This window comes from Lontra canadensis, unplaced genomic scaffold (genome assembly GCF_010015895.1).
Source record: "Lontra canadensis isolate GAN:19392208 unplaced genomic scaffold, GSC_riverotter_1.0 scaffold8, whole genome shotgun sequence".
In the NCBI taxonomy this organism is placed as follows: Eukaryota; Metazoa; Chordata; class Mammalia; order Carnivora; family Mustelidae; genus Lontra; species Lontra canadensis.
Window position 1 is genome coordinate 18,526,735 of NW_022631002.1, and position 21,078 is coordinate 18,547,812.

Below are 21,078 nucleotides of genomic sequence, written 5' to 3' on the forward strand. Positions count from 1 at the left end.
CATAGAGGGTGTGGCACTGGTTCTAGGCCGCTTTAGAGGGATCACTCACTTACCTGCCTAATGAGAAAGGCCTTCACTAAGAAAACAAGATGTTTTTATAGAACTCTTGCAGCGCTTGGGGAAAGCCTTTCTGTCTCCCAGTGATTGGTTTTGTGCTGCAGTCTGTGTTCATCTCCTCTTTTATACTGGAGCAAAACCTGCGTTTCTCTCTTTACAGGCACCAGAGTCCATTTCAGAGAAAGAATTAAAATTACTCTGTAAGTCCCCTTGAATTAATTTCCTTATTTGCTTTATCAAAATGTTTTCAGGAATTTTAAATGGCTGAAATTAAAAATTTTCCATGGTCTCAGTGGTATAGATAAGAATTACTAAGAGTTGGTGTTTTTTTGCCTCATAATATAATAAAAGGAGAGGGTGTTTTAAGAGTGGGTCACAGATAGAGCTCATCTGTCTATGGCAGTGCTGAAAAGACATGAAGGTCAATTGAAAATTGTTATTAATACAGAATTATTTTCAGCTTATTACTTTTAAATAAATTGGGAAAGTTTTATCTGAAGACTTTGGACGTGAAGTCTTGAGTCACATGTGCATTGACAGTATTGTTTCAAATACTTTGATTTGGGGCGCCTGGGTGGCTCAATGGGTTGAGCCTCTGCCTTCAGCTCAGGTCGTGATCTCAGGGTCCTAGGATCGAGCCCGCATTGGGCTCTCTGCTCGGCAGGGAGCCTGCTTCCCCCATTCTCTCTGCCTGCCTCTCTGCCTACATGTGATCTTTGTCAAATAAATAAAATCTTTAAAAAAAAAAAAACAAATACTTTGGTTTGTGTTAAATGACTGATGAGTTAAGAATTTTGCCATCCAGTTTCAGAGTGGGTCAGTTCCTAGGATCTTGATAACTCCTCAGGAGGCCCAAAGCATTTTCTTTTATTTAAGAATTAGTTTAAGGGGCACCTGGGTGGCTCAGTGGGTTAAAGCCTCTGCCTTTGTTTCGGCTCAGGTCATGATCCCAGGGTCCTGGGATCGAGCCCCACTCTGGGCTCTCTGCTCCACGGGGAGCCTGCTTCTTCCACTCTCTCTGCCCGCTTCTCTGCCTACTTGTGATCTCTGTCTGTCAAGTAAATAAATAAAATCTTAAAAAAAAAAAAATTAGTTTAAGAGGGACACCTGAGTGGCTCAGTTGGTTAAGCATCAGCCTTTGGCCCACATCCTGATCCCAGGGTTCTGGGGTCCTGGGATCAGGCCCCGAGTCTGTTGGGCTCCCTGCTCACTGGGGAGTCTGCTTCTCCCTCTGTGCTTTCTTTTTCTCTGTCTGTGCTCTCTCTCTCTCAAATAAGTAAATAAAATCTTTAAAAAAAAAAGAAAGAAAGCAAAGAAAAAACTAAGAGTAAGTTTAAGAATAATAAAATTTGTTTTATGTGCTGAGAATTTTTCCCTGTAGCTATTGCTCTTAGCTTCTGCAAAAGTCTTTATTTTGTATGTTCCCCAGCCTTAAAATATATTTATCCATGTTCTCCCTTTAATGACTCTTCCATTGTGCTTGTTGAGGCTTAGTTTTAATGTTTTGTTTCACTACCAATCTTGCATCTTGTTTCTGCATTTGTGTTTGCTCTACTAGCTTATATGATACAAAATTAGAAGCTGGATGTTCAGTACTTGACAATTAATTCTGTTCTCTCTACTTTGTGGTATGTTTGAAAATTTCCATAATACAGGGCGCCTGGGTGGCTCAGTGGGTTAAGCCGCTGCCTTCGGCTCAGGTCATGATCTCAGGGTCCTGGGATCGAGTCCCACATCGGGCTCTCTGCTCAGCAGGGAGCCTGCTTCCCTCTCTCTCTCTCTCTGCCTGCCTCTCCATCTACTTGTGATCTCTCTCTGTCAAATAAATAAATAAATTCTTTAAAAAAAAAATAAAAAAAAAAAATTTCCATAATACAAAGGTTTTTTTAAAGAAAGTTTTACAGGGGCGCCTGGGTAGCTCAGTAGGTTAAAGCCTCTGCCTTTGGCTCAGGTCATGATCTCGGGGTCCTGGGGTTGAGCCCCACATTGGGCTCTCTGCTCAGCAGGGAGCCTGCTTCCCCCTCTCTCTCTGCCTGTCTCTCTGCCTACTTGTGATCTATCTCTCTCTGTCAAATAAACAAATAAAATCTTTAAAAGATCGATTAAAAAAATAAAGTTTTACATATTTAAGTGTACAATATATATAATGCTCTCCATTAGGACTACTTATCCTTAATAATGATAAAAACAACTATTCACTGAGTCTTATCAGGCATTGTGCTAGGTATGCACTTGCTACACTTGCACATTTGATCCACAGAACAGCTTTCAAATTTCAAATCCCCATTTTACAAATGAAAGCAAGCTCAGAGATTTGCCATCACCTCCTTACTCAGTGCTGAGCTGGTTGTACTGCCAGGGATATGAATTTCAGTTGATCTGTGCTCTAGTGCCTTCTCTGCTAACCATTCAAGCCAAAGAGGTATTTCTTCGGATTTCCATGTCTGCAAAGAGTATACACAGAATTCCCTGTTCTTAGAGTGACTTGTGATTTGGAATATTCACATGTCTTAACTGTTTTCTTCCATAATGTCTTTATTGTTTCAGGCACCAATTCTGCATTTCTTCGAGTGGTAAGATGTCGATCCTTAGCTGAAGAATATGGATTGGATACAATTAACAAAGAGGAAATAAGTAAGTATAATAACCTTTTGATGCTAGCTTATTAATTTTAATTAAATTTAGAGATATAAATAAATATATTTTAATAGTAGTGAGTATATGATAGTTGACAGGATAATGTAAATATTGTACTATAAATTTTATTCTATAAACCAAGAAGTAGTCATACTTCCAAATAGTCATAACTGCAAAATAAAAACTTAGTATATACATGAAATCTTATTTATTTATTTCAAAGATTTTATTTATTATTTATTTGACAGAGATCACAAGTAGGCAGAGAGGCAGACAGAGAGAGAGAGAGAGAGAGGAGGAAGCAGGCTCCCGGCTGAGCAGAGAGCCCAATGCGGGGCTTGATCCCAGGACCCTGGGATCATGACCTAAGCCGAAGGCAGAGGCTTTAACCCACTGAGCCACCCAGGATCCCCTACATGAAATCATATTTAGACTACTGAGTAAGTTGTGTGATATGAAGAAGAGCTAAAGTCAGAACATTACTACATTAATAGGGATTATGTGAGTAGCTGATAGTCCTTAAGAACACAGGGTTTGATCTTAAAATATCTCCCTCTCCCTTTATTTTACTATTATTTATCATTTTGTATTTTATTGTCACAAAATATTTAAATTTTGTGATAGAATTGCTTTGTATCCTGAAGCTTGAGTATATAGTAAATTCAGTTCTACATTGTTTTTATGTAATGAATTACCCAAGTTATATGAATTGTTTTTCCCTTTCAGTTTCCAGCATGGACAATCCAGATAATGAGATAGTATTATATTTAATGTTACGGGCTGTTGATAGATTTCATAAACAACATGGTCGATATCCAGGTAAGAGTAGTAACCTCATTATCATATACAATAAAGTCTTGAATAAATAATTAAATTGAATTAAATCTTAAAGTTTCTTGGGTGTTCTTGGAGTGTTTATAGTAGTGGTGCTTGAATTTTACACTGTAACCAGTTTACACCTACTTCAGGTCAGTGAGAAAAGACCATTTGTTTTTTAAGTGTAAGTATTTGCAAATAATGGTTTGTTGTTTTTTTTAAGATTTTAAAAAATTTATTTGACAGAAACATAGCAAGAGAGGGAACACAAACAAGGGGAGTGGAAGAGGGAGAGGCAGGCTTCCCACCAAGCAGGGATCCTAATGCAGGGCTCAGTCTCAGGATGCTGGGATCATGACCTGAGACGAAAGCAGACACCTAACGACTGAGCCACTCAGGCGCCCTGCGAATAATGTTTGATTCTTAACTATTACAGGGAAATGTTGTTTGAATGCATATAGAATAAAACTTTTTCTTTTTTTGGCAGAGTTTGTGGGAAGGAGCAGAGGGAATGGGAGAGAGAGAATCTTAAGCAGGCTCCACGCCCATCACAGAACCCTACTCAGGGCTCTATCTCATAACCCTGAGCTGAAATCAAGAGTCGGACACTTAACCGACTGAGCTACCCAGGTGCCCCTAGAATAAAACTTGTTTTTCTGTCAGGTTCCATAGTTTACTTCTAAGACTCAGACTGAGTTTAATTTAGTGGAATGGGAAAGCTATAAGAAGTATGCCAGTGACTTGAATTCAGAACTCTGAAGATGTAGGGATTTCTTTGCTCAGAATCTATTTTTTTGGGTCTGTAAATGTAGTTAATTGGAGAATTGGCATAATCTCAAAGATCTTCAGTTGCCTGGAATATTTTTATTAAGATAATTTTAATTGTGCCGTATTATTGCATAGCAGCACATTTTAGGAGTATCATAAAACCTGCTGCCCCAACTTATGTAGTATGCCCACTGAGTTACAGTCTTAATGAGCAAGTGTACCAGAAGAAAGCAAAGGAATAAACACCAAATATGTATTACTTTATGTGTATTGTTTGATAGCTTGTATTTTTGGTTTACTGCATAACAAACCATCCCAAAACTTAGTAGTTTAAAACAATAAATTATTATCTTGTAATTTGTGGATTGGCTGGGCTCAGGCAGTTCTTGCTGGGGAGAGGGGGCACTCTTGTTGTGTGACACCTGGGGCTGGGATCATTCTGAAGGCTTAACTGAGCTAGACATCCAAGAAGACATTTTCACTGTGACTAGCCTGTTAGTTTGAACAGCTGGAACTGCTTGGCGGTTGGTCAGATATCTCTCTCCATGGCTAACTGGGGTTTCCTTTTAGTGTTGTATTCCTAGGGCAGACTTCTTACATGATGGCTGGCTTTCCCAAAGTTAACATTCCAAAAGACCTAGGTGGAACATACAAAGCTTTTTATGACTTAGCCTTAGAAGTCATACAGCATCACTTATGCCATGTTCTATTGGCTTCATAGGGCCAGTTTAGATTAAGACTGGGAGGGGACTATGTGAGGGCACAAAGGAATGTTCATTGGGGAGCCATCTTGGGATACTAGCTACCACATAGAGCATAGGCTTTGGAGTTGAACCTAGCTTCAGATCTAAGTTCTGTCACTTACTATCTCTTGATCATGGGTGAGTCACTGTTTCCAAGTCTGTTTTCTCACTTCTGGAATGGCAATAATAGTGTCTGCCTACTCTTGGATTTAAGGATTACGCAGGTGATGCATGAAAATCACTTAGCATACTACATGGCACCTTGTAAGTATTCAATAAAGGCTTGGTATTATTATTATTAGGAAGAGTAGTGATGGTTTTTAAACCAGAAGGGCTAAAAAATATTATTTGTTTTAGTAACTTTTGAATATTACAGCAATTGTGTTCTTCCTTCCAGGAGTAATAATAGCTTGCCTTTGGAGACATACTATAATCATAAGCATAAGCACTGCCCAGGCCCATATCCCAGTTTTGCTACTTAGGAGCTAAGTAACTCAGCCAAATAACTTCATCTGTCTGTGCCTCAGTTTTCTCACCTATAAATGGAGATAATAATAGTACCTACTTCATAGAGTTGTTATGAGGATTAACTCAATTTATATGGTACTTAGAACACTGTCCAGCATTTACTAATGTTCAATAAATGTTACCTATTATAGCTTTATGTCTTCTGTGTCATTTAATCTTCTGGAAATTAATAATAAACACCATAATTTTTATAAGCACCATTATTTTTTAGTAGGGTGGGAGGGGCAGAGGGATAGGGAAGGAGAATCTTAAGTAGGCGCCATGCCCATTGCAGAGCCCATTGATGTGGAGCTTGATTTCAAGATTCTGAGATCATGACCTGAGCCAAAATCAAGAGTTGGATGCTTAATGACTGAGCTACCAAGGCATCCCAAGCACCATAATTTTTATACAGAGTATAAATGGGACATCACTTTCTTACTCATTCAGTTCTCTGTCAAATAATTATTGAGCACCAAGGGGTGTCAGATAGGTTTCTAGATAATGGGTATAGAACAGTAAACAAAGCAGACTTAGCAAACTTGAATTTTTAATAGGTTTCAGATGGTTTCTTTGATTGTTACAGCTTTGTGATAGCTGTAAATGTCATACCTTACTATTTTGACTAGGACACCTAAAACTGGATTTAGAAAAGTAGGTGCCATTGGTTTTTAAATTTTATTAATGAAAATTAATTCATATATTTATTTTTAGGGGTATCTAACTACCAAGTTGAAGAAGATATAGGAAAGCTGAAGTCTTGTCTCACTGGCTTCCTTCAGGAATATGGATTATCTGTAATGGTGAAAGATGACTATGTCCATGAATTGTGAGTATTTTTTAGGGCATAGGAGAAATAATACCTGTCTTGTAAGGCTAATTTAAGTTCATGTCTCCATCTTTTTCTGTAGTTGCCGATACGGAGCTGCTGAGCCACACACCGTTGCTGCATTCTTAGGGGGTGAGTTCCATAGATGCCAGAGATGAGAAGACTGGCATCTCTGGCAACACAGTACAGTTAGGAAGTTTTGTTTTCTGAGCAGTTTTAACTAGGGAAGTCACTGACACAGGATGTTGTGTTGTTTAGGTTATTTTACTTGTCTCTGTGCTTTCCATCTCCCACTGCTGTCCATCTTAAAGTGAAGAGTCATCTTTCTAAAGCACAGCTCTGATCATGTGTCTTACTTAACTGACCCTATGCACTGGCAATATACACAAGCATACTATAGTAATCTTCAGAAAACAAGTGCAGAGTCCTTGATTTGACATTAAAAACACACCATGTTCTGGTTCCATTCAGCCTTTCTGGCCTTGTTTTTTTTGAGTTATTTCCTTTTCCCAGAGACATGCCCTTTTATTTCCTGCTCCTTCAATCCTTAACCCTCAGGGTCCATTTGCCTTAAATCTCCCTATTTCTTGCATGTCTAAAATCTACCTGTTCTTCAAGGCCATATGAAAATTAGCATCTCTTTCATAAAAATGCCCTGGAGGCCTGAACTCCAAGGTCAGGGCCAGGGCACCTGGTTTCTGGTGAGGCCTGTCTGTGGCTTGTAGGTGGCTACTCTCTTGCTGTGTGCCATTATATAACATTGTCTTTGTTCAGAGAGGGGAGGACAGATGGGATACTTACCTGGGCACTAAACCCATCATGAGGGCCCTATCCCATGACTCTCTACCTCCCAAAGACTCCCATCTTCGTCTCCAAATACCATCACATTAGGTATTAAGGATTTAACATGAATTTTTAGGCCATTCAGTTCAGTCCATAATGTGTTCTGTATTCTATGGGACATTGTTATATTCCATTTCTTTCAGGTCTTTGTTAATCTTCCCTGTGTGAGGCCATTTCTGACTCCGCAGTTTAAAACTGAGTCACTCCTCTTGTACTCATATATATCCCCCTTTCTTGCTTTTTCTCCTTTGAACTTAGAGTCATTTGACTTACTATACATTTTACTTATTTGTAAATTACCTCTCCCTTATTACTAAAAAGTAAGATCCATGAAGTCAAGGATGTATATCTTTTGTTCTTTATCCCTAGTGCCTAGAAGAGTATTTTGTACGTAATATAATAATATAATATAATAATATTATAATAATATAATAACATGTCAATTAATGTTTGTGAAAGATGAAGCCTCATAATAGGTGAAGAATTTTTTTTCCTGTAGTTTTTTTGCTTTTTCTACTGTTTGCTTTGATCACTCAAAACTTGTTACTGTATAAGACTGTTACTGAGTATAGCAGCCTGGTGGTGTTTAGTATAGGTTGTTTCCAAAGTACAGGTGTATTTAGAACAAATATACCATTATCCCTGTCTTATTAAAGTAAAGTAGGCACAGGGTAAAATATAAGGGTGGTCTTTGAGACTCTTTTCTGTCTATATGTATTTTTTTAAAAAGCATTACTATCAACCATACTGCTCTTTTGACTTTACTTAAAATATCAACCATTCAAAACCACCATAATACTTCATTCTTTTAAATTGTGGCATAATATCCCAAAGTGTGAATGTATAGGACAACATTTTAAGTTCCTGTAATAATAGTTAAAAAAAAATTGCAGTCCTTGATTTTGATATGATTCGGTAAGCTATGCCTGTTTTGGCTTATTTTTAAACACTTTTGCCTTTGGAAAGGAAAGGTTTTCTTTACAGAATTGGATATTTTTTTATATAACTTGAAATTTACCTTTTTCAAAGCTTTGCCTTTCTCCTTTTTCCTTGCAGGAGCTGCTGCTCAGGAGGTTATCAAAATAATCACTAAGCAATTTGTAATTTTTAATAATACTTACATTTATAGTGGCATGTCACAGACTTCAGCAACTTTCCAGTTGTAGAATAAGCACCCTTATGTATTGTTAATGATTTGAACTGTAATTGCCTTCAAGTTGTGCTCTAGTCTGTATAATTCTGTTAAGGGAGGATTGTTAAATGTTTCCTTAATAAACATTTTTCTCATTTGTAATAATGTAGTCTTTTCCTTTGTGGGCTAAGGGGAAAGGAAGCAGTCGTTTTTCTCAGAGAATAAAAGCTATCCATTTTTTTTTTTTTTAAGATTTTATTTATTTATTTGACAGAGATCACAAGTAGGCAGAAAGGCAGGCAGAGAGAGGGGGAAGCAGGCTCCCCGACGAGCAGAGAGCCCCACGTGGGGCTTGATCTCTCAGCACCCTGGGATCATGAACTGAGCCGAAGGCAGAGGTTTTAACCCACTGAGCCACCCAGGCGCCCCAAGCTATCCACTTTTAATTGAGTTCATTATTTCTGGCTTGCTAATTCAAGCTTACTTATAAAAATCTCTTGCGGGGTGCCTGGCTGGCTCAGTCTGTAGAGCATCCAACTCTTGATCTCTGGATTATAGGTTCAAGCCCCACCTTGGGTATAGAGATTACTTAAAAATAAAATCTTAAAAAAAATCTCTTGGGGCGCCTGGGTGCCTCGGTGGCTTAAGCCTCTGCGTTCCGTTCGGGTTGTAATCTTGGGGTCCTGGGATCGAGCCCCCCATCGGGCTCTCTGCTCAGCAGGGAGCCTGCTTCCCCCCTCTCTCTGCCTGCCTCTCTGCCTACTTGTGATCTCTGTCAAATAAATAAATAAAATCTTTTTTTAAAAAAATCTCTTATGTTGCATTAGAAACGGCTTAAAATAGGCTCTTTTTTTTTTCTTACAGTCTTAAATAATGAATTTAAGCCATGCGTAGATTTTAGCTATGGACATCTTAGGACCATCGCTGTTTGAAAAGAAATATTTGAGGGTTTTTTTTTTTTTTTAAGATTTTTATTTACTTATTTGACAGACACACAGTGAGAGAGGGAACACAAACAGGGGGAGTAGGAGAGGGAGAAGCAAGCTTCCCCCTTCCCGCTGAGCAGGGCCCCAACGGGGGTGGGGGGTGGGAGGAGTAGTGCGGCTCAATCCCAGAACCCCGGGATCATGACCCGAGCCGAAGGCAGACAGACGCCCCAAATGTTTCAGTTTTATTAGAAAACAAGGATAGGAAGCTTGGGAGAGAAGAATAAGGTTAGGCTTGGTGCTCAGATGGCCTCTTAACCCATGCTATGCCCTGCAGCCACAGTCCCCAAACCAGCCTCACCCACCCAGAGCCTGCTCTCCTGACTCCCTGTTGGCAACGCCCCTCTTTGCAAAGAAAGCCCTAAAAACTGCGGGCCATCGGGTCATAGGATTTCCCGTTTACGTTGTGACTTTCTACCCCTAAAAGACACTGCATCCACCCTTTTCACACCCGGGACCCGCTTTTAAAACATCAGGGAGCGACGGTCGTTAGAGGAACACCGGTTCCGGCGAGGTGGGGGTGGCAGGAAGTCCCGCCCCACGGAAGTGGGCCCGTCGCGTTGGGCGGGAAACCGAGTCGAGCGTCGCTGTACGCTGGCGGCGAGGGAGAAAGGGCGGAAACACAGCGCGCTGCGACTTGAGGGTAAAGGTCACGGCCTCTGCTCCCTGAGCGTTCGGATCCTGCCCGGGTCCCGCCCTGGAACCAGGCTGTGGCTTCCTGTGGAAGGTGGGCCGCCGCGGGTAGGCCCGGGTCAGCCCTCACACCCGCTGGGATGCGGGACCCCCGGCAATTACCCTTCCTTAAGGGGGTGGATTGAGCTGGCGGGAACGGGTCTTCGTGAGGAGCAACAGACCCCGGCTGCAGTCTCCACAGCACCTGGTGGCAGAAAGAGAATTGTCACGTACCATGTAGTCCGGCGTGTGGAGCCCACACAAGTTTCCAACCCCGATTGTACTTGAGAATCGCCCCGGGTCTCTCGCCGCTTGATTCTGGTGTATGGGAGGGGTGGGGAGCCAATGGTGGGGCCCTTTAACAGACGGGGCGGGGGCGGGGCGGGCAGCGTGGGCTGCAGCACTTGAGGGGCGCCCCCTCGCTGCTGGTGACTCGCCGGGATCCGGCGTGTCTCGCGCCTTTAACCAGCATCCCGTCCTTGGCAGGAGCTGGAGAGCCCTGGTCTGCGAAGAGAGGGCCTGGGGAAGACCTCTGTTCTTCAAAAGGCGATCTCCCAGCTCTTTAGGTGAGCCGGGCCTTGGTGTCAATGAGTGCAAACTGGGGAAATGGGGTGGAGGTAGCCTTTCTTCCTTGGAAAGATCAGGCGTCGCCCACCTGTGCAAACCCGGAAGCAGTGATGAGGGTTGAGGCGAAACAGCTGTTCCGGTCTACTGAGTCTGGCAATGTACATGTAGTGTGAACTCACTCCTGGTACCCTCAGCTCGTTTTCTGCACCTGTTATTTCTCAGTCTATTTAAACTATTGTAACAGCTAATTTATTTGCATTCTGGGCCTTTCTCCCAAGCTTCTCTTACTGTAAGGAAGTTTTCTGCATGTATGAATCCAAGCTCGAGCATCCTGATAGTGCCCTCGTAGGATTGTTCTAAAAACTAAAAAGATAGTATTTATAAGGTTTACAGAATGCAGCACCTGCCTATGATAGGACTTGAATGTTAGAAGATTTTTATTATTATAAAAATTGTAAAAATAGGGGCGCCTGGTTGGCTCAGTGGGTTAAAGCCTCTGCCTTTGGTTCAGGTAATGATCCCGGGGTCCTGGGATAGAGCCCCAGTGTCGGGTTCTCTCCGGGTGGGGAGCCTGCTCTCCTGCTTCCCTCTCTGCCTACTTGTGATCTCTGTCAAATAAATAAACAGTCTTTTAAAAAATTGTAAAAATAGAAAAAAGTGGTATAAGACCCCATAGAACTACCAGCTAAAGACAAGTGTTAATATGATATTTTCTGTGTGGTTTTATGTTTGCCTCTACATAATGGGGATCATGCTGTAGGTAAAAGTTTGAGCCCTGTTCTTTTAGATTAATTGTAGCATAAGCATTTTGCCTTGTTATTAAACATTTCAAGTAAATATCAGTATTCTTGTAACAGTAGCCTGTGAATGTACCATAATGTACCTAACCATTCTTTTCTCTTTTTTAGGATTTTATTTTTTTATTTGACAGAGATAGAGAGAGAGCACAAGCAGAAAGAGCAGCAGGGAGAGGGAGAAGCAGACTCTTTGTGAAACAGGGAGCCTGATGAAGGGCTCGATCCCAGGAACCTAGGATCATGACCTGAGCCAAAAGCAGCTGCTTAACTTACTGAGTCCCCAGATACTCCCCCACTATTTTTTAAAAATTTTTTAGATTTTTATTTATTTATTTGACAGAGATCACAAGTAGGCAGAAAGGCTGGCAGAGAGAGAGAGGAGGAAGCAGGCTCCCTCCAGAGCAGAGAGCCCGATGTGGGGCTCGATCCCAGAACCCTGGGATCATGATCTGAGCCAAAGGCAGACGCTTAACCCACTGAACCACCCCGGCGTCCCCCAACTATTTTTTTTAATGGAATATCTAAGTTTTAAAAAGGGGGGCAAAACTGTATATATTTATATATTACCTTATAAAAGATTCTCACATTTTTTTTTTTTTGGTTAGGAATTTTATTTCTATTCTGGGAATGAGAAAAAAATAGAAAGGATAAGTAGCTATCTCCCTTTAACCATATAGTGTTGGAGTAAGTAAGAATTCTAGAGTTCTATGAGTCCTGATGACTCTAAGAAGTTAATTGGACTCTGATAGATTTTTTTCAGTTTAGCATATGAGATGCCATATCAGGGTTGCTGGTTATTTTAAAAATTATTCTAACAAGTGATACATAAACAAAATTTTTAGCTTAACAGTAGAATGCTGTGTTGAAAAAAACATAAGTTTTTAGAAAAATAATTTTTTTTAAGATTTTTTATTTATTCGAGAGAGAGAGAGAGAGAGAGAGCATGAAAAGAGGGAGGGTCAGAGGGAGAAGCAAACTCCCCGCTGAGCAGGGATCCTGATGTGGGACTTGATCTCAGGACTCCAGGATCATGACCTGAGCTGAAGGCAGTCGCTTAACCAACTGAGCCACCCAGGGATCCAAAAAATAAATTTTTTTTTTCTAGCTAGTTTTATTATTTATTTATTTATTTATTTATTTTTTATAAACATATAATATAGTTTTATCCCCAGGGGTACAGGTCTGTGAATCGCCAAGTTTACACACTTCACAGCACTCACCATAGCACATACCCTCCCCAGTGTCCATAACCCCACCCCCCTTCTCCCAGTGCCCCCTTCCCTCAGCAACCCTCAGTTTGTTTTGTGAGATTGAGAGTCACTTATGGTTTGTCTCCCTCCCAATCCCATCTTGTTTCATTTATTCTTCTCCTACCCCCTTAACCCCCCATGTTGCATCTCTACTTTCTCATATCAGGGAGATCATATGATAGTTGTCTTTCTCCGACTGACTTATTTCGCTAAGCATGATACCCTCTAGTTCCATCCACGTCGTCGCAAATGGCAAGATTTCATTTCTTTTGATGGCTACATAGTATTCCATTGTGTATATATACCACATCTTTATCCATTCATCTGTTGATGGACATCTAGGTTCTTTCCATAGTTTGGCTATTGTAGACATTGCTGCTATAAACATTCGGGTGCACGTGCCCCTTCGGATCACTACATTTGTATCTTTAGGCTAAATACCCAGTAGTGCAATTGCTGGGTCATAGGGTAGTTCTATTTTCAACATTTTGAGGAACCTCCATGCTGTTTTCCAGAGTGGTTGCACCAGCTTGCATTCCCACCAACAGTGTAGGAGGGTTCCCCTTTCTCCGCATCCTCGCCAGCATCTGTCATTTCCTGACTTGTTAATTTTAGCCATTCTGACTGGTGTGAGGTGGTATCTCATTGTGGTTTTGATTTGTATTTCCCTGATGCCGAGTGATATGGAGCACTTTTTCATGTGTCTGTTGGCCATCTGGATGTCTTTGCAGAAATGTCTGTTCATGTCTTCTGCCCATTTCTTGATTGGATTATTTGTTCTTTGGGTGTTGAGTTTGCTAAGTTCTTTATAGATTCTGGACACTAGCCCTTTATCTGATATGTCGTTTGCAAATATCTTCTACCATTCTGTCAGTTGTCTTTTGGTTTTGTTAACTGTTTCCTTTGCTATGCAAAAGCTTTTGATCTTGATAAAATCCCAATAGTTCATTTTTGCCCTTGCTTCCCTTGCCTTTGGCGATGTTCCTAGGAAGATGTTGCTGCAGCTGAGGTCGAAGAGGTTGCTGCCTGTGTTCTCCTCAAGGATGTTGATGGATTCCTTTCTCACATTGAGGTCCTTCATCCATTTTGAGTCTATTTTCGTGTGTAGTGTAAGGAAATGGTCCAATTTCATTTTTCTGCATGTGGCTGTCCAATTTTCCCAACACCATTTATTGAAGAGGCTGTCTTTTTTCCATAGGACATTCTTTCCTGCTTTGTCGAAGATTAGCTGACTATAGAGTTGAGGGTCTATTTCTGGGCTTTCTATTCTGTTCCATTGATCTATGTGTCTGTTTTTGTGCCAGTACCATGCTGTCTTGATGATGACAGCTTTGTAATAGAGCTTGAAGTCCGGAATTGTGATGCCACCAACTTTGGCTTTCTTTTTCAATATTCCTTTGGCTATTTGAGGTCTTTTCTGGTTCCATATAAATTTTAGGATTATTTGTTCCATTTCTTTGAAAAAACTGGATGGTATTTTGATAGGAATTGCATTAAATGTGTAGATTGCTTTAGGTAGCATAGACATTTTCACAATATTTATTTTTCCAATCCAGGAGCATGGAACATTTTTCCATTTCTTTGTGTCTTCCTCAATTTCTTTCATGAGTACTTTATAGTTTTCTGAGTATAGATTCTTAGCCTCTTTGGTTAGACTTATTCCTAGGTATCTTATAGTTTTGGGTGCAATTGTAAATGGGATTGACTCCTTAATTTCTCTTTCTTCTGTCTTGTTGGTGTAGAGAAATGCAGCTGATTTCTGTGCATTGATTTTATATCCTGACACTTTACTGAATTCCTGTACAAGTTCTAGCAGTTTTGGAGTGGAGTCTTTTGGGTTTTCCACATATGGTATCATATCATCTGTGAAGAGTGATAGTTTGACTTCTTCTTTGCTGATTTGGATGCCTTTAATTTCCTTTTGTTGTCTGATTGCGGAGGCTAGGACTTCTAGTACTATGTTGAATAGCAGTGGTGATAATGGACATCCCTGCCGTGTTCCTGACCTTAGCAGAAAAGCTTTCAGTTTTTCTCCATTGAGAATGATATTTGCGGTGGGTTTTTCATAGATGGCTTTGATAATATTGAGGTATGTGCCCTCTACCCCTACACTTTGAAGAGTTTTGATCAGGAAGGGATGCTGTACTTTGTCAAATGCTTTTTCAGCATCTATTGAGAGTATCATATGGTTCTTGTTCTTTCTTTTATTAATGTGTTGTATCACATTGATTGATTTGCAGATGTTGAACCAACCTTGCAGCCCTGGAATAAATCCCACTCGGTTGTGGTGAATAATCCTTTTAATGTACTGTTGAATCCTATTGGCTAGTATTTTGGTGAGAATTTTTGCATCTGTGTTCATCAAGGATATTGGTCTGTAGTTCTCTTTTTTGATGGGATCCTTGTCTGGTTTGGGGATCAAGGTGATGCTGGCCTCATAAAATGAGTTTGGAAGTTTTCCTTCCATTTCTATTTTTTGGAACAGTTTCAGGAGAATAGGAATTAGTTCTTCTTTAAATGTTTGGTAGAATTCCCCCGGGAAGCCGTCTGGCCCTGGGCTTTTGTTTGTTTGGAGATTTTCGATGACTGTTTCAATCTCCTTACTGGTTATGGGTCTGTTCAGGTTTTCTATTTCTTCCTGGTTCAGTTGTGGTAGTTTATATGTCTCTAGGAATGCATCCATTTCTTCCAGATTGTCAAATTTGTTGGCGTAGAGTTGCTCATAGTATGTTCTTATAATTGTCTGTATTTCTTTGGTGTTAGTTGTGATCTCTCCTCTTTCATTCATGATTTTATTTATTTGGGTCCTTTCTCTTTTCTTTTTGATAAGTCTGGCCAGGGGTTTATCAATCTTAATAATTCTTTCAAAGAACCAGCTCCTAGTTTCGTTGATTTGTTCTATTGTTTCAAAAAATAGATTTTTAATATTAAACTTAGCTTGTATAGAGAAATGGAGTTCTTAAGTGTGTGTGTTTTAAATTTTTGATTCATGGAGGGGTGACTGGTCAGAAATGATGAGATTACAATTTATAGGAAAGAAAATAAGGAGTACCAGAAGAGGATCAGTTAGATTCAGTTAACCAGCCATTTTTATGTTTATTTAATAAAATGTATCGAATGCCTGTAGTACTTAAGAATGCCACATGCTTTTATGTATGGTTTCCAATTTAACTTGTAACAACTTTTTAAAGTAGGAATTTCCTGTTTTGCAGGTGAGGAAACTGAGCCTCTGAGAACTTAAGTACAACCTTTATTACATATATATATATATATATATATATTTAAATATTTTATTTATTTATTTGACAGGTAGAGATCACAAGTAGGCAGAGGGGCAGACAGAGAGAGAGGAGGAAGCATCCTCCCTGCTGAGCAGAGAGCCCAATGTGGGGCTCGATCCCAGGACCCTGGGATCATGACCTGAGCCGAAGGCAGAGGCTTTAACCCACTGAGCCACTCAGGCGCCCCCATTATCACATATTTAATAAGCTGTAGATTCAGTCCCTGCTCTCTGGCTTCTGGAAAACTATTTTTTCCCTACTTCTTTGCATTTATAATTCTGTAATTCTCAAACATTGATTTAAATTAAGAGAATGCCTTTATCTTATAGGTGAAATATAAGGAAAAAGAATACAGATGAGCATGGCAAGTGAGGACACAAAGAAGATACAAGGTGAGAAATTAATGGATTATTTATTTGGAATTAATTTTATAATCTATTTGTGTGATACACTGCAGATTATCTGACAGGACCCAGGAAATGAAAGAATTATTCAGCAATTTACATACATATTTATTGTGCATCTGCCCTGTCACACTGACTTCAGGACACTGACATTCTAATGGGTAAAGGCATGCTGATAATTAGAATACCATATGATAGCTTATTTAATAGAGATATATACAAGAACAGTGGGAACCTGAGAGAACCACCGCCAAAATATATATGGAAGTACAGGTTTCAGAGTTGTCCTTAGAAAGATAGAAATTATATCCATGGCCATGGAGAAGATTCACCAGAGAGGAAATCTTTAAAAAGAAAAAAAAAAAAAAGGTTGGGGAATGGTGTTCCTTAATGCACACCATCATGTAAGGGTTTGGCTGAGGAAGAGGGCCCTCAAAGACAAAAACATTTCAGAAAGGTGAATGGAAAGTCAGGAATATGGAATTTTGGAAACCAGCCTTATAAGAATACTTCATGAGAAAGATTGCTTGAGCTCATCAGTGTCAAATGTCCACACATTATGCCTGAATTATCCACTAGATTTTTATTTAGGAGATCATTTGTTTTACTAACAGTAAATTTAATACATTTCAGCCAGGTTGCACTATATTGACTTTTGGATGGGAAATAAGGATCTGGAAACTGTATGAATACCTAATTCTTCTTAAAAGCTTGACTGAAGGGGTGCCTGGGTGGCTCAGTGGGTTAAGCCGCTGCCTTTGGCTCGGGTCATGATCTCAGGGTCCTGGGATCGAGCCCCACATCGGGCTCTCTGCTCAGCGGGGAGCCTGCTTCCCCTCTCTCTCTGCCTGCCTCTCTGCCTACTGTGGTCTCTGTCTGTCAAATAAATAAAATCTTTTAAAAAAAAAAAAGCTTGACTGAAGATACATGGTAATAGAGGAAGACTGTAATGTTAAGGGAGCCTTTTAAGGGGAGTAGAAACAAGAGAATATATGAAGAGGGAATGAAGATTCTGGAGAGGGAGAGGTTGAAGAAAACTGAAAAGAGATGGGGGATAATTGTAGATGCCCCTCTCACACCCTTTATTACACTATAGGAATTACTCACATCTTTCCTCACCAGATTTTGAGTTCCTTAGAATCAAAATCTCCATCTAGTACAGAGTAGATGCATAGTAGACAGGCAATAAGTATTTGTTAAATGAATAAATGAATATATTTTAAGGAATTCATCGGACTGTAATGGTGCCATTTGAGTTGCGTGTGAGAGAAATCAACTTGAACTAGTACAAGCAAGAAAGGAAATATTTCAGTTCATACCACTGGGAAACTCAGAATTTTGAGGAAAAGTTCTTCAAAGAAAGCACAAAAAGGAGGAGGGAAGTCATTTTGGCAGGGAAAAAACCCCCACCAAAGTGTGCTAGTTGTAGTCACAGTAGGGTCCCACAACACAGGTGAATGGTTTAATCAGGAACACGAAGGGTGCTAAGATGCCTGTTCTGAGATTATGGAGGAAGAGATAAGCATGAGTGTGGCTGTAAATATTTTGTAGGAATTCTGTGTTGTGGAAAGTGGATAATTCTGTGAGGCCTAACATCTGTGTCTTTCAGGACTTATCTTGGCATTCGTAACCTGCTTTTGCCCAGCAAGGCAAGCCAGAGATGCCAGATAATTAATGGCCCTTTCCCTGGGAGCAGCCCTGAATGAATGACTGACTGGAGTTGATGAATAAATACTCTTCACTGATGGTTGGAATGACTCTGAGACGCGTGGTTCCACCCTGGCTCCCAGAGTTCCCTTGTGCAGTGAAGCTCCAGTTATCCTTAATAATAACTTGCTTCTGTCTGCCTTCCTGTCCTCTCACTTTCTCAAAAAGTACTTAACACTCAAATCCTTGTCTCTTGCTCTATTTCTGGGGAAACCCAATTAAAACAAAGTGGAAGAGGAGATGTGGGACAGGGGTTGGAGGTTTAAAGATAGCTGAAGATTTGGAATAGCCAATAAGGAAAATGGCCGAGGAAGCAGAAGGGTGTGAGACAGAGAGCTGACCATGGATGGCATTGCAGAGTAGATATGGGGGTTATAACTTGGAATGCATACCAAATATTTGTAATGGCATTGTTGCTTGTTTTTTGTTTTTTTCCTTTAGCAATACCCAAATTTGGGTTGAAAGAGCAAGAGAAAGCAAAGTGTTTTTGAGTCATGGTTAGGATTATAGGACACGTTTAGTAGAAGGACGGGATCAAAGTAATCTTAGAGAGATATGGTTGAGGTCACAAATTATGGGATCTAGGATGAATAGGGAAGGAAATAAAATGAGAAGCCTCAGTGAACAATAGGAGTAAAGGGATGAGAGATCTTAGGGGTCAAGGAGTAACATAGAATAAGGAAGTAAGAGTAAGACAGTTGAAAGAATTAGGGATAACATTCCCGAAATAAAATACAGACTTGAAAATATTACTCATAGACCTGTTATGACTAATGGAAGGGGTCCAAAGTTTGGCCTTGGAAGTGAGTAGCCAAATTTACATACAGTCTGAGATTTAAAAAAGAGAGACTGTCTTTTTTCCAGTATCCATATCAGTCATCCAGAAGAACTGAGATTGGGGTTACTTTGGACATTTGGACAACTGCAAGGCATACCAGTAATTTGATTTTTATGTATAGACTAGCTTTATTAAAATATAGCTAACATACCACACAATTCACCCATTTAAAGTATACAATTTAGTTTTTTTAATATATTCACAGTGTTATACAACCATCATCACAATCAATTTTAGTTCATTTTTAACCCCCCTCAAAGAAACCCTGTACCCTTTAGCAATCACACCCCTCCCCAGTTGTAGGCAACTGCTAGTCTATTTTCTGTCTCTAGACTTGCCTATTCTGGATGTATAAATTGAATCATACAATATGTGGGCTTTTGTGGCTGGCTTCTTTCACGTAGCATAGTATTTTCAAGGATTATTCAAATTTTATCAGTATCTTCATTCCTTTTTATTGCCGAATAATATTCCATTGAATGGATATATCATATTTTATCTATTTGAGATATGATGGAAATTTCAGTTTCGGCTGTTGAGCAGTTATGAGTAATGTTGCTGTGAACATCCATGTGCACGTTTTTGTGTGACATGTTTTCATTTCTCTTGGGTATATATCTAGAAGTAATATTGTTGAGTCTCTGGTAAATTCATGTTTAACCTTTTGAGTAACTGCTACACTTTTCGCCAAAGCGGCTGTACCATTTATGTTCCTACGGTAATGTATAAGGGCTCCAGTTTCTTCAAGTATGAACATGTGTCATAATCTGTCTTTTTGATTATAGCCATCCAAATGAATGTGAAATGGTATTTTTAAACAATTTTTTTAGAAGATTTTATTTATTGGAGAGAGAGAGGGAGAGAAAGGATGAGAGGGGGAGAAGGGTCAGAGGGAGAAGCAGACTCCTTGCCAAGCAGGGAGCCTGATGTGGGACTCAATCCTGGGACTCTAGGATCATGACCTGAGCCAAAGGCAGTCCCTTTACCAACAGGTGCCCCTGTGAAATGGTATTTAATTGTGGTTTTGGTTTGCATTTCCCTAATGACTAATGATGTTGAGCATCTTTTCATATACTAATTGACCATTTGTGTATCTTTTTTGGAGAAATGTCTATTCTGTGCTTTTTACTTAAATTATCTTTTTATTATTGAGTTTTAAGAGTTCTTTGTATATTCTGAACACAAGCCCCTTATCAGATATCTGATTTATAGATCTATTCTTCCCTTCTCTGAGTTGTCTTTTCTTGATATCTTTTGAAGCTCAGAAAATTTCATTTTTTAGGTCTAATTTATCCAATTTTCTTTTATAACTTGTGCTTTTGTATTGTATATACTTGAGTTTTTGTTTTATTTTCTTCAGGAAGTATTAAAGGAACTAGGTTGCATAGGCTAGAGACGATAAAACTGAGTTGTAGACGTCATTAGGTGCTTTGTCTGGGAAGGGAGAGATTCTAATCGAAAATATCAAAGTAGGAGAGGGGAGTACAAGAGAGAATAGAGGAATACATAAAGAAGTGTGTTGTTTTCTGTGGTTGTGCCTGGAATTGAAAATCACCATGTCCCATTAAAAATGCTCTTTGGCTTGTTGATGATGACTGGCTTATTGCTATCCATACAGTCAAACTACCCTTCTTATAGTTTCTATTAATATAGAATATGATCAATAAATGTTTGCTGTTGCTTCAAGTTAGTTTATTTTTTTATTTTTTGCTTCAAGTTAATTTAGTAATAACCTTTGTACTGTGGTTTTTCACTAAAAAGTTGAGTCATGAATAATTTTATTGAGCCAAATTGTTCAATTTCTTTTAAGAGGAAGACTAAATATTGATTGACAATAGTCTTTTAGTGTGCTCCTCTATATTTTTATATTTTCTCTTCATCTTGTATCTTTGAGAACTTTGAATGTTAATCCAAGCATTATGAAAAAATCTGCATACAATTTTATTTAAATCCTTAAAACCAAGAGAAGAAATTGTTTAAATGTTATAGTGAAGAGTTTTATAGGAAAATGATTGTCTTTCATTTTTAGTTGCAAATAAATATTTCAAGTTTATATTTTCATAGGTTTTGACACATATATATGTATGTGTGTGTGTGTGTGTGTGTGTGTGTGTATACATATAGTAGCACAATCAGGATAGGAAATATATCCTCATGCACCCTTATAATACCTCTTTTTGACCCTTCCTGGACCCCTTTTCCCCCAAGCAACTACTGATCTGCCTTCTATTACTAGAGAGAAGT

General features: G+C 39.5%; 2 protein-coding genes across 14 annotated transcripts in view; both read left to right on the forward strand.

The window, feature by feature from the left end:
• NAE1 (NEDD8 activating enzyme E1 subunit 1) overlaps positions 1–8,494 on the forward strand; it is a 28,289-nt gene extending 19,795 nt beyond the window's left edge. The window contains exons 15-20 of the mRNA XM_032854285.1: positions 218–257; positions 2,605–2,691; positions 3,421–3,513; positions 6,243–6,357; positions 6,440–6,489; positions 8,257–8,494. Coding sequence (XP_032710176.1) covers positions 218–257; positions 2,605–2,691; positions 3,421–3,513; positions 6,243–6,357; positions 6,440–6,489; positions 8,257–8,366 — 495 coding nt within the window. The 3' untranslated portion in view covers positions 8,367–8,494. The remainder of the gene's footprint in view (positions 1–217; positions 258–2,604; positions 2,692–3,420; positions 3,514–6,242; positions 6,358–6,439; positions 6,490–8,256) is intronic.
• A 1,301-nt stretch (positions 8,495–9,795) lies between these two features.
• Positions 9,796–21,078, forward strand: part of TERB1 (telomere repeat binding bouquet formation protein 1) — a 49,773-nt gene continuing 38,490 nt past the window's right edge. For 7 of the 13 annotated variants that reach the window (XM_032854286.1, XM_032854290.1, XM_032854292.1 and 4 more), the window contains exons 1-2: positions 10,389–10,556; positions 16,215–16,277. In XM_032854286.1, coding sequence (XP_032710177.1) covers positions 16,241–16,277 — 37 coding nt within the window. In that variant the 5' untranslated portion in view covers positions 10,389–10,556; positions 16,215–16,240. Of the gene's footprint in view, positions 9,962–9,998; positions 10,060–10,136; positions 10,271–10,387; positions 10,557–16,214; positions 16,278–21,078 lie in introns of those variants that run through there. The other 6 variants (XM_032854291.1, XM_032854297.1, XM_032854299.1 and 3 more) reach the window with 4 other exon arrangements.